Genomic DNA, 13734 nt, shown 5'->3' with positions numbered 1-13734 from the left:
GGGGGGGGTGTCCAGTAGGTTTTGGGGTCCTCATGGATGGGTGGTCTTGGGGTGCTCCTGGGGGGGGTTGGGGGGGGGGTTGGGGTGCGGGGGGGGTTTTGGGGTGGGGGGGGGTTTGGGGTGCGGGGGGGGGTCTCACCTGGGGGCGTCGAAGCTGTCGTAGGAGCCGACGGTGTAATGGCGGAAGAGACGCTTGGCCTTGTCGCTGCGGCTCTCTGGGGGCACCCACGTGGGGGGGGGGCTTTGGGGGGGGGCACCCACTCTGGGGGACCCCCCCCCACCCAAGTTTTGGGGCCGGATTTGGGGGGTGTCCCCCGTCCCCCCCCCACCCCATTGTGGGTGCAACTTAGGGGTCCAGGTTGGGGGGGGGGGGGCATTTAGGGGTTCAGGTTGGGGGTCCCATTTGGGGGGGGGGCTCCCCACAGGTTTTGGGTCCCACTTAGGGGTCTGGGGGGGGGGGCAGGTTGGGGGGGGGGTCCATATTTTGGGGGGGGGGTCCCATTTAGGGGTCCCATTTAGGACTCCTCCTTGAGGGGTCCCATTGGGTTGGGTCCAATTTTTTGCCCCCCCCTCAATTTATGGGTCCCACTTGGGGGTCCCACTTGGGGGGCAGGTGTGGAGCAGGTTGGGGGGGGGTCCCACTTAGGGGTCCCATTCAGGACTCCTTCTTGAGGGGTCCCATTGCGTTGGGTCCACTTTTTGCCCCCCCCCCAGGTTATGGGTCCCACTTGGGGGTCCCACTTGGGGGGCAGGTGTGGGGCAGGTTGGGGGGGGTCCCACTTAGGGGTCCCATTCAGGACTCCTTCTTGAGGGGTCCCATTGCGTTGGGTCCACTTTTTGCCCCCCCCCTCCCAGGTTCCGGGTCCCACTTGGGGGTCCCACTTGGGGGGCAGGTGTGGGGCAGGGTGGGGGTCCCCCCCCTCGTACCTGTCTTGCCTTCGGGGGTCCGGGCGGGCACCTCCTCGACGCACTCGGAGGGGAACCAGCCGACGCGGCCACGGGCTTGGCCCTCCCAGAACCCCCCCTCGCCCACGCTCAGCACTGCGGGCAGTGGGGCGCGGGTGGGGGGGGGTCCTGACCCACGGCGTGACCCACGGCGCGACCCACGGCCGCCCCGAGAGTCGCCCCCCCCACCCCCCGACCGAGCCCTCCTGTGGTGTCCCCCCCACCTTCCTGGGAACTGATGGGGAAATTTGGGGAGGGGGCTCTGCCCCATGGTCTGCCCCATGGTGAGCCCCACAGCCCCCCAAAAAGTGGGCCCAGGGGTCCGGGGCACCCAAATCCCATCCCAAAAAGGGACCCAGGGGTCAGGGGCACCCAGCACCCATCCCAAATAGTGGACCCAGGGGTCTGGGGCACCCAAATCCCACCCTAAATAATGGACCGAGAGGTCCAGGGCACCCAAATCCCACCCTAAAAAGGGACCCAGGGGTCTGGAGCACCCAAATCCCATCCCAAATAGTGGACCCAGGGGTCTGGAGCACCCACGTCCCATCCCAAATAATGGACCTGGGCATCCAGGGCACCCAAATCCCATCCCAAATAACGGACCCAGGGGTCCAGGGCACCCAGCACCCCTCCCAAATAATGGACCCAGGGGTCTGGAGCACCCAAGTCCCATCCCAAATAATGGACCTGGGTATCCAGGGCACCCACCACCCATCCCAAATAACGGACCCAGGGGTCCAGGGCACCCACCACCCATCCCAAATAATGGACCCAGGGGTCCAAGGGCACCCAGCACCCCTTCCAAAATATGGACCCAGGGGTCTGGAGCACCCAAATCCCATCCCAAATAATGGACCTGGGCATCTGGAGCACCCACCACCCATCCCAAATAACAGACCCAGGTGTGGGGGGCACCCAAATCCCATCCCAAATAATGGACCCAGGGGTCCAAGGGCACCCAGCACCCCTTCCAAAATATGGATCCAGGGGTCTGGAGCACCCAAGTCCCATCCCAAATAATGGACCTGGGTATCCAGGGCACCCACCACCCATCCCAAATAACGGACCCAGGGGTCCAGGGCACCCAAATCCCATCCCAAATAATGGACCCAGGGGTCCAGGGCACCCAAATCCCATCCCAAATAGTGGACCCAGGGGTCTGGAGCACCCAAATCCCATCCCAAATAATGGACCTGGGTATCCAGGGCACCCAGCACCCATCCCAAATAACGGACCCAGGGGTCCAGGGCACCCACCACCCATCCCAAATAATGGACCCAGGGGTCCAAGGGCACCCAGCACCCCTTCCAAAATATGGACCCAGGGGTCTGGAGCACCCAAATCCCATCCCAAATAATGGACCTGGGTATCCAGGGCACCCAGCACCCATCCCAAATAACGGACCCAGGGGTCCAGGGCACCCACCACCCATCCCAAATAATGGACCCAGGGGTCTGGAGCACCCAAATCCCATCCCAAATAGTGGACCCAGGGGTCCAGGGCACCCAAATCCCATCCCAAATAGTGGACCCAGGGGTCTGGAGCACCCAAATCCCATCCCAAATAATGGACCTGGGTATCCAGGGCACCCAGCACCCATCCCAAATAATGGACCCAGGGGTCTGGAGCACCCAAATCCCATCCCAAATAGTGGACCCAGGGGTCTGGAGCACCCAAATCCCATCCCAAATAATGGACCTGGGTATCCAGGGCACCCAAATCCCATCCCAAATAATGGACCCAGGGGTCTGGGGCACCCAAATCCCACCCTAAATAACGGACCCAGGTGTCGGGGCACCCAGCACCCCTCCCAAATAAAGGACCCAGGGGTCTGGAGCACCCAAATCCCATCCCAAATAATGGACCTGGGTATCCAGGGCACCCAAATCCCATCCCAAATAATGGACCCAGGGGTCCAGGGCACCCACCACCCATCCCAAATAATGGACCCAGGTGTGGGGGGCACCCAAATCCCATCCCAAATAATGGACCCAGGTGTGGGGGGCACCCAAATCCCATCCCAAATAATGGACCTGGGCATCTGGAGCACCCAGCACCCATCCCAAATAACGGACCCAGGTGTGGGGGGCACCCAAATCCCATCCCAAATAATGGACCCAGGGGTCCAAGGGCACCCAGCACCCCTTCCAAAATATGGACCCAGGGGTCTGGAGCACCCAAATCCCATCCCAAATAATGGACCCAGGGGTCCAGGGCACCCACCACCCATCCCAAATAATGGACCCAGGGGTCTGGAGCACCCAAATCCCATCCCAAATAGTGGACCCAGGGGTCTGGAGCACCCAAATCCCATCCCAAATAATGGACCTGGGTATCCAGGGCACCCAAATCCCATCCCAAATAATGGACCCAGGGGTCTGGGGCACCCAAATCCCACCCTAAATAACGGACCCAGGTGTCGGGGCACCCAGCACCCCTCCCAAATAAAGGACCCAGGGGTCTGGAGCACCCAAATCCCATCCCAAATAATGGACCCAGGGGTACAGGGCACCCAGCACCCATCCCAAATAATGGACCCAGGTGTGGGGGGCACCCAAATCCCATCCCAAATAATGGACCCAGGTGTGGGGGGCACCCAAATCCCATCCCAAATAATGGACCTGGGCATCTGGAGCACCCAGCACCCATCCCAAATAATGGACCCAGGGGTCCAGGGCACCCAAATCCCATCCCAAATAGTGGACCTGGGTATCCAGGGCACCCAGCCCCCCCCCCCAAAGATGGGACCCGCGCCCCCCGAGCACCCACCCTTGATGCGCTCGCCCTTGCTGAGGGAGAGCTCGCCCTCGCCCTGCGCCTGGTAGGGCTTCACCGCCAGGAACGTGCGCCCGGGCACGGCCGAGTAGAGTTTGCGCTTCACCCCCCGGGTGCCCAGGGTGCCCCCCGCACCCCCGTCCCGGCCCAGGCCGCTGGAGCTGCCGGCGGGACGGCCCGGGGAGGACCCCGACCGTGGGACCACCCGTGGGGACCAGGGCGCCCAAGGGTGGGGGGGTCCCTGGCGTCCCTCCGCACCCCAGGACCTGGGCACCCAGACCCCCAGCCAGGGGGCCCGGGCACCCAGACCCCCACCCAGGGGGTCCCAGGCTCCCACCCAGGGGGTCCCGGGCACCCAGACCCCCACCCAAGGGGTCCCAGGCACCCAGACCCCCACCCAGGGGGTCCCCAGCATCCCTCATCACCCTGAGACCCTGCACCCAGACCCTCACCCAAGGGTCCCAGGCACCCAGACCCCCACCCAAGGGGTCCCAGACCCCCACCCAGGGGGCCCCAGGCACCCAGACCCCCACCCAAGGGGTCCCAGGCACCCAGACCCCCACCCAAGGGGTCCCAGACCCCCACCCAGGGGGCCCCAGGCACCCAGACCCCCACCCAAGGGGTCCCAGGCACCCAGACCCCCACCCAAGGGGTCCCAGCCCCCCACCCAGGGGGTCCCCAGCATCCCTCATCACCCTGAGACCCTGCACCCAGACCCTCACCCAAGGGTCCCAGGCACCCAGACCCCCACCCAAGGGGTCCCAGACCCCCACCCAGGGGGCCCCAGGCACCCAGACCCCCACCCAAGGGGTCCCAGGCACCCAGACCCCCACCCAAGGGGTCCCAGCCCCCCACCCAGGGGGTCCCCAGCATCCCTCATCACCCTGGGACCTGGGCACCCAGACTCCCACCTAAGGGTCCCAGGCACCCCGACTCCCACCCAAGGGTCCCAGGCACCCAGACCCCCACCCAAGGGGTCCCAGACCCCCACCCAAAGGCTCCCCAGCATCCCACATCACCCTGGGACCCAGGCACCAGGACCCCCACCCTGGGACCCAGGCACCCAGACCCCCACCCAGGGGTCCCAGGCACCCACACTCCCACCCAAGGGGTCCCAGACCCCCACCCAAGGGGTCCCAGGCTCCCAGACCCCCACCCAAGGGGTCCCAGGCACCCAGACCCCCACCCAAGGGGTCCCAGCCCCCCACCCAGGGGGTCCCCAGCATCCCTCATCACCCTGGGACCTGGGCACCCAGACTCCCACCTAAGGGTCCCAGGCACCCCGACTCCCACCCAAGGGTCCCAGGCACCCAGACCCCCACCCAAGGGGTCCCAGACCCCCACCCAAAGGCTCCCCAGCATCCCACATCACCCTGGGACCCAGGCACCAGGACCCCCACCCTGGGACCCAGGCACCCAGACCCCCACCCAGGGGTCCCAGGCACCCACACTCCCACCCAAGGGGTCCCAGACCCCCACCCAAGGGGTCCCAGGCTCCCAGACCCCCACCCAAGGGGTCCCAGGCACCCAGACCCCCACCCAAGGGGTCCCAGCCCCCCACCCAGGGGGTCCCCAGCATCCCTCATCACCCTGGGACCTGGGCACCCAGACTCCCACCTAAGGGTCCCAGGCACCCCGACTCCCACCCAAGGGTCCCAGGCACCCAGACCCCCACCCAAGGGGTCCCAGACCCCCACCCAAAGGCTCCCCAGCATCCCACATCACCCTGGGACCCAGGCACCAGGACCCCCACCCTGGGACCCAGGCACCCAGACCCCCACCCAGGGGTCCCAGGCACCCACACTCCCACCCAAGGGGTCCCAGACCCCCACCCAAGGGGTCCCAGGCTCCCAGACCCCCACCCCGGGGGTCCCAGCATCCCTCCTCACCCAACAGACCCAACCACCAGGACCCCCCACCCCAAGGGGACCGTAGCACCCTGACACCCCCCCCCCACCTCCTCCCAGAGAACCCTAAGCACCCAGACCCCCACCCAAGGGACACCCCCCCCCCCCAGTACCTGGGTCTCCCCCGGGCCTGCCGTCGGGGCTCCTCGGGGTGCCGGCCGCGGGAGGGGGAACGGGCGCGAGCCCCCCGAGGGCTGCTGGCGCTACGGAGGGTGCCCGAGGGGGGTCGGGGAGCGGGGGGGGCACCGGGGGGACCCCTCAGCACCCATTCGGGGAGGGCGGCCCCCGTGTCGCTGTTGGCGCGCAGCAGGCGCTGGGGGGGCAGGGGGAGCCCCCGCACCCCTTCCCGCCGTCGCCCAGCGAACTGGGGGCTCTCCTGGAACGGTACTGGGAGGGTGGGGGGGGGGGAGGTCAATATTGGGTGGGTGGGTGGGTGCAGGGGTGCCCAGCATCCTTCATAACCAAGAGGATCCAGGCACCCAGACCGTCACCCAAGGGGTCCCAGACCCCCACCCAAGGGTCCCAGGCACCCAGACCCCCACCCAAGAGGTCCAAGACCCCCACCCAAGGGGTCCCAGGCACCCAGACCCCCACCCAAGGGGTCCCAAACTCCCACCCCAGGGGTCCCAGACCCCCACCCAGGGGGTCCCAGGCACCCAGACCCCCACCCAAGGGGTCCCAGACCCCCACCCAAGGGTCCCAGGCACCCAGACCCCCACCCAAGAGGTCCAAGACCCCCACCCAAGGGGTCCCAGGCACCCAGACCCCCACCCAAGGGGTCCCAAACTCCCACCCCAGGGGTCCCAGACCCCCACCCAGGGGGTCCCAGGCACCCAGACCCCCACCCAAGGGGTCCCAGACCCCCACCCAAGGGTCCCAGGCACCCAGACCCCCACCCAAGAGGTCCAAGACCCCCACCCAAGGGGTCCCAGGCACCCAGACCCCCACCCAAGGGGTCCCAAACTCCCACCCCAGGGGTCCCAGACCCCCACCCAGGGGGTCTCCAGCATCCCTCATCACCCTGGGACCCTGCATCCAGACCCCCACCCAAGGGACCCAGACCCCCCAGACCCCCCCCCAGGGGGTCCCAGGCACCCAGACCCCCACCCAAGGGGTTCTAGACCCCCACCCAAGGGGTCCCAGACCCCCACCCAAGGGTCCCAGGCACCCAGACCCCCACCTAAGGGGTTCTAGACCCCCACCCAAGGTATCCCAGGCACCCAGACTCCCACCCAAGAGGACCCAGACCCCCACCCAAGGGGTCCCAGACCCCCACCCAGGAGGTCCCAAGCACCCAGACCCCCACCCAAGGAACCCAGGGGCTCACCTGGCACCGAACGGTGAGGACCCCCGTGTCCCCATGACCCCCCCACCCATAGTGTCCCCCACCCCCGTGCACCCACTCACCCACATCCGAGTCCCGGTGGTTTTTGATCAGCTCCCCCAGCTCGAAGTTCCCGGCGATGACAGCAACCTGGGGGGGGGGACGACGGTGACACGGCGGGGGGGGGGGTGACACGGTCACTCAGGGGGTCCCTGTGGCGTGTGTCCCGTGTCCTGGGACCCCCCCGTGTCCCCCCCCCGTGTCCCACCTGGAAGGGCGTCTGCCCGCTGTTGTTCTTCACCTCCTTGTTGGCCCCCCGGTACAGCAGGATGCGGGCGCAGCTCTCCTGGGGGGACACCGCCCGTGGGACCCCCACCCGTGGCCCATGGTCCAATGTCCCACGTCCCTGTGTCTCCATGTCCCATGTCCCCATGTCCCATGTCCCCATCTCCCCCTGTCCCCGTGTCCCCATCTCCCTGTATCCCCATGTCCCCATTTCCCCATATCCCATGTCCCAATGTCCGATGTCCCATGTCCCCATGTCCCATGTCCCCATATCCCATGTCCCCATATCCCATGTCCCATGTCCCCATGTCCCCATGTCCCATGTCCCAATGTCCCCATGTCCCATATCCCATGTCCCATGTCCCCATGTCCCCATGTCCCCATGTCCCAATGTCCCAATGTCCCATATCCCATGTCCCATGTCCCCATGTCCCCATGTCCCATGTCCCATATCCCATGTCCCATGTCCCCATGTCCCCATGTCCCATGTCCCAATGTCCCCATGTCCCATATCCCATGTCCCATGTCCCCATGTCCCCATGTCCCCATGTCCCAATGTCCCAATGTCCCATATCCCATGTCCCATGTCCCCATGTCCCCATGTCCCATGTCCCATATCCCATGTCCCATGTCCCCATGTCCCCATGTCCCATGTCCCAATGTCCCCATGTCCCATATCCCATGTCCCCATGTCCCCATGTCCCATGTCCCATGTCCCATATCCCATGTCCCATGTTCCCATGTCCCATATCCCACGTCCCCATGTCCCTGTGTTCCTATGTCCCATATCCCATATCCCATGTCCCATGTCCCCATGTCCCCATGTCCCATGTCCCATGTCCCACATCCCCACCTTGTTGTAGAGCGTGCAGATGTGCAGCCCCATGTCCTCATGTCCCATGTCCTAATGTTCCCATATCCCCATATCCCATGTCCCCATGTCCCATATCCCATGTCCCATGTCCCCATGTCCCATGTCCCATGTCCCATGTCCCCACGTCCCACCTCCCCACCTTGTTGTAGAGCGTGCAGATGTGCAGCCCCATGTCCTCATGTCCCATGTCCTAATGTTCCCATATCCCCATATCCCATGTCCCTATGTCCCATATCCCATGTCCCATGTCCCCACATCCCCATGTCCCACGTCCCCACCTTGTTGTAGAGCGCACAGATGTGCAGCCCCATGTCCCATATCCCATGTCCCATGTCCCATATCCCATATCCCATATCCCATGTCCCATGTCCCCATGTCCCATATCCCATATCCCATGTCCCATGTCCCCATGTCCCATATCCCACGTCCCCATGTCCCTGTGTTCCTATGTCCCATATCCCATATCCCATGTCCCATGTCCCATGTCCCACGTCCCCACCTTGTTGTAGAGCGTGCAGATGTGCAGCCCCATGTCCTCATGTCCCATGTCCTAATGTTCCCATATCCCCATATCCCATGTCCCCATGTCCCATATCCCATGTCCCATGTCCCCATGTCCCATATCCCACGTCCCCATGTCCCTGTGTTCCTATGTCCCATATCCCATGTCCCATGTCCCATGTCCCATGTCCCCACGTCCCACCTCCCCACCTTGTTGTAGAGCGTGCAGATGTGCAGCCCCATGTCCTCATGTCCCATGTCCTAATGTTCCCATATCCCCATATCCCATGTCCCTATGTCCCATATCCCATGTCCCATGTCCCCACATCCCCATGTCCCACGTCCCCACCTTGTTGTAGAGCGCACAGATGTGCAGCCCCATGTCCCATATCCCATGTCCCATGTCCCATATCCCATATCCCATATCCCATGTCCCATGTCCCCATGTCCCATATCCCATGTCCCATGTCCCATATCCCATGTCCCATGTCCCCATGTCCCATATCCCACGTCCCCATGTCCCTGTGTTCCTATGTCCCATATCCCATGTCCCATGTCCCATGTCCCACGTCCCCACCTTGTTGTAGAGCGTGCAGATGTGCAGCCCCATGTCCTCATGTCCCATGTCCTAATGTTCCCATATCCCCATATCCCATGTCCCCATGTCCCATATCCCATGTCCCATGTCCCACGTCCCATGTCCCCACATCCCACATCCCCACTTTGTTGTAGAGCGCGCAGATGTGCAGCCCCATGTCCCATATCCCATATCCCATATCCCATGTCCCATGTCCCCATGTCCCATGTCCCATGTCCCATATCCCATATCCCATATCCCATGTCCCATGTCCCCACGTCCCATGTCCCCACGTCCCACCTCCCCACCTTGTTGTAGAGCGTGCAGATGTGCAGCCCCATGTCCCATATCCCATGTCCCCATGTCCCATGTCCCCATGTCCCATGTCCCATATCCCATATCCCATATCCCATGTCCCATGTCCCATGTCCCCACGTCCCATGTCCCCACGTCCCACCTCCCCACCTTGTTGTAGAGCGTGCAGATGTGCAGCCCCATGTCCCATATCCCATGTCCCCATGTCCCATGTCCCCATGTCCCATGTCCCATATCCCATATCCCATATCCCATGTCCCATGTCCCATGTCCCCACGTCCCATGTCCCCACGTCCCACCTCCCCACCTTGTTGTAGAGCGTGCAGATGTGCAGCCCCATGTCCCATATCCCATGTCCCCATGTCCCATGTCCCCATGTCCCATGTCCCATATCCCATATCCCATATCCCATGTCCCATGTCCCATGTCCCCACGTCCCATGTCCCCACGTCCCACCTCCCCACCTTGTTGTAGAGCGTGCAGATGTGCAGCCCCATGTCCCATATCCCATGTCCCATGTCCCATGTCCCATGTCCCCACGTCCCATGTCCCCACGTTCCACCTCCCCACCTTGTTGTAGAGCGCGCAGATGTGCAGCGCGGTGTTCCCGGACGCGTTCTGCGCCGCCGCCTCCGCCCCGTAGAAGAGGAGATGCTCCAGGTGCTGCGAGTGCCCGTGCTGGCACGCCTGGGGACGGGGACAGGGGACATGGGGTCACGCTCCTGGGGACAGGGACAGGGGATGGGGACGCGGTTGGGGACGTGGGGACACATCTGGGGACACATCTGGGGACAAGGGGAAAGGGACACAGCCGGGGACATGGGGACAGGTCTGGGGACACATCTGGGGACAGGGACACAGCTGGGGACATGGGGACAGGGGATGGGGACACATCTGGGGACAAGGACACAGCTGGGGACATGGGGACAGGGGATGGGGACACATCTGGGGACAAGGACACAGCTGGGGACATGGGGACAGGGGATGGGGACACATCTGGGGACATGGGGACAGGGACACAGAAAGGGACATGGGGACAGGGACATGGCTGGGAACATGGGGACATGGGGACAGGTCTGGGGACACATCTGGGGACAGGGACACAGCTGGGGACATGGGGACACGGCTGGGGACATGGGGACACATCTGGGGACAAGGGGACAGGGACACAGCTGGGGACATGGGGACAGGGACATGGGGACACAGGGACACATCTGGGGACAAGGGGACAGTGACAGCTGGGGACATGGGGACAGGGACATGGGGACAGGGACACAGCTGGGGACATGGTGACAGGGGATGGGGACATGGGCTGGCACACCTGGGGACATGGGGACAGGGGATGGGGACACATCTGGGGACAAGGGGACAGGGACACAGAAAGGGACATGGGGACAGGGACATGGCTGGGAACATGGGGACAGGTCTGGGGACACATCTGGGGACAGGGACACAGCTGGGGACATGGGGATGGGGACACATCTGGGGACAAGGACACAGCTGGGGACATGAGGACAGGGGATGGGGACACATCTGGGGACATGGGGACAGGGACACGGCTGGGGACATGGGGACAGGGACATGGGGACACATTTGGGGACAAGGACACAGCTGGCACACCTGGGGATGGGACATGGGGACAGGGAGATGCCTGCCACAGCTGGGGACAGGGACAGGGGGCCGGGGGGCTGTCTGGGGACAGGGGGCCGGGGGCCGGCACATCTGGGGACGGGTGCACATCTGGGGACACGCCCAGGGATGGGGACAGGGGGACGGGGGGACACGAGGAGGTGGGGACGGGGGGACACGGGGACAGGGGGATGGGGGGATACAGGGATATGGGGACATGGGGGTACGGGGGGAGATGGGGACAGGGGGACATGGGGACATGGGGGACAGAGGGATATGGGGACATGGGGACATGGGGAGATGGGGACAGGGGGACAGGGGGAGATGGGGACACAGGGGGAGATGGGGACGGGGGAGATGGGGACACAGGGACAAGGGGACATGGGGAGATGGGGACAAAGGGACAAGGGGACATGGGGGCAATGGGGACGGGGGGATACAGGGATATGGGGACATGGGGACAGAGGGATACGGGGACTTGGGGACACGGGGACATGGGGACGGGGGAGATGGGGACATGGGGACATGGGGACAGGGGGAGATGGGGACAGGGATACAGGGATATGGGGACATGGGGACAGGGGAGATGGAGGTACAGGGACAGGGGGACAGGGGGACATGGGGACAGGGGGACATGGGGACAAGGGGACACAGGGGCATGGGGACAGGGGGATACAGGGATATGGGGACAGGGGGATATGGGGACATGGGGACAGGGGGACATGGGGACACAGGGACATGGGGATACGGGGACATGGTGACAGGGGGAGATGGGGACACAGGGATGTGGGGAAATGGGGACAGGGGGATATGGGGACAGGGGGGCGGGGATACAGGGACATGGGGACATGGGGGTAGGGGGACAGGGGGAGATGGGGACACAGGGATGTGGGCTCAGGGGGACATGTGGACATGGGGACATGGGGATGGGGACACAGGGGGATACGGGGACATGGGGACAAGGGGACAGGGGGACACAGGGAACCAAGGCCACGGGGAGATGGGGACACGAGGCCAGGGGATATGGGGACGTGGGGACACGGGGATAAGGGGACAAGGGGACATGGGGACATGGGGACATGGGGACACGGGGACATGGGGACATGGGGACACGGGGACACAGGGACATGGGGACACGGGGAGCCAGGGCCATGGGGAGATGGGGACACGAGGCCAGGGGATATGGGGACGTGGGGACATGGGGACATGGGGATAAGGGGACAAGGGGACATGGGGACATGGGGACATGGGGACACAGGGACATGGGGACACAGTGACATGGGGACACGGTGACATGGGGACACGGGGACATGGGGACATGGGGACATGGGGAGATGGGGACATGGGGAGATGGGGACACGAGGCCAGGGGATATGGGGACATGGGGACACGGGGATAAGGGGACAAGGGGACACGGGGACGTGGGGACGTGGGGACGTGGGGACACGGGGACCTGGTGGATCTCCTGCCAGCCGTTCTCGTCGACGGTGCCGATGTGGGCGCGGTTGTAGAGCAGGAGCTCGCAGCAGCGCGGGTCCCCCCCCACCATGGCCGTGTGGTAGAGGGGCGTCAGCCCCCGCCGGTCCTTGTAGTTGGGGGACCCCCCCAGGTCCAGCAGCGCCTGCGGGGGGGAAGGGACACGGGGGGGCTGCACCCGCTGCGCCCGCTGCAGCTGGGCGCCCACCCCACCCGGGCACCCCTTGCGCCCAGGCACCCATGCACCGAGGCATGCACGGCACCCACGCACCCACCCCGGCACCCGTTGCACTCAGGCACTATTGCATCGAGGCACGCGCAGCACCCGTGGCACCCATTGCACCGAGGAATGCACGGCACCCATTGCACCCATGCACCGAGGCACGCACGGCACCCACGCACCCACCCCGGCACCCGTTGCACTCAGGCACTATTGCATCGAGGCACGCGCAGCACCCGTGGCACCCATTGCACCGAGGAATGCACGGCACCCATTGCACCCATGCACCGAGGCACGCACGGCACCCACGCACCCACCCCGGCACCCGTTGCACTCAGGCACTATTGCATCGAGGCATGCACAGCACCCGTGGCACCCATTGCACCGAGGAATGCACGGCACCCATGGCATGCCGGCACCCGCTGCACCCAGGCACCCGTTGCACCAGGGCATGCACGGCACCCATTGCAGCTGCGCACCCACCCCAGCACCCGTTGCACTCAGGCACTATTGCATCCAAGCATGCACAGCACCCGTTGCACCCACTGCACCCAGGCACGCAGAGCACCCATGCACCCCTTGCACCCATGGCCCCTATTGCACCCACGCACCCATTGCACCCTTGCATGCTGCAGCAGCAGGCACAGCACGCACAGCACCCATGGCACCCATTGCAGCTGTGCACCCTCCCCGGCACCCGTTGCACCCAGGCACCCATTGCACCAGGGCATGCACAGCACCCATTGCAGCTGTGCACCCACCCCAGCACCCATTGCACTCAGGCACTATTGCATCGAAGCATGCACAGCACCCATTGCACCCACGCCACCCAGGCACCCACTGCACCCAGGCTTGCACAGCACCCATGCACCCATTGCACCCCTTGCACCCATGGCCCCTATT

The 13734-nt window shown here is 64.7% G+C and overlaps 1 protein-coding gene across 1 annotated transcript in view; it reads right to left on the bottom strand.

The window, feature by feature from the left end:
- The window catches only part of LOC138684130 (SH3 and multiple ankyrin repeat domains protein 1-like), a gene marked incomplete at its 3' end in the record, with an annotated part of 48454 nt that overhangs the window by 21487 nt on the left and 13233 nt on the right, over positions 1–13734 (bottom strand). Inside the window, 8 exon segments of the mRNA XM_069777850.1 lie at positions 140–215; positions 928–1041; positions 3718–3884; positions 5744–6017; positions 7038–7104; positions 7223–7300; positions 10077–10193; positions 12589–12756. Of these exon segments, the coding sequence (XP_069633951.1) occupies positions 140–215; positions 928–1041; positions 3718–3884; positions 5744–6017; positions 7038–7104; positions 7223–7300; positions 10077–10193; positions 12589–12756 (1061 nt within the window).

Source organism: Haliaeetus albicilla, unplaced genomic scaffold (assembly GCF_947461875.1).
Source record: "Haliaeetus albicilla unplaced genomic scaffold, bHalAlb1.1 scaffold_184, whole genome shotgun sequence".
NCBI lineage: Eukaryota > Metazoa > Chordata > Aves > Accipitriformes > Accipitridae > Haliaeetus > Haliaeetus albicilla.
The sequence above is the reverse complement of the archived record's forward strand: the minus strand, read 5'-3'. Positions and strand labels throughout refer to the sequence as shown.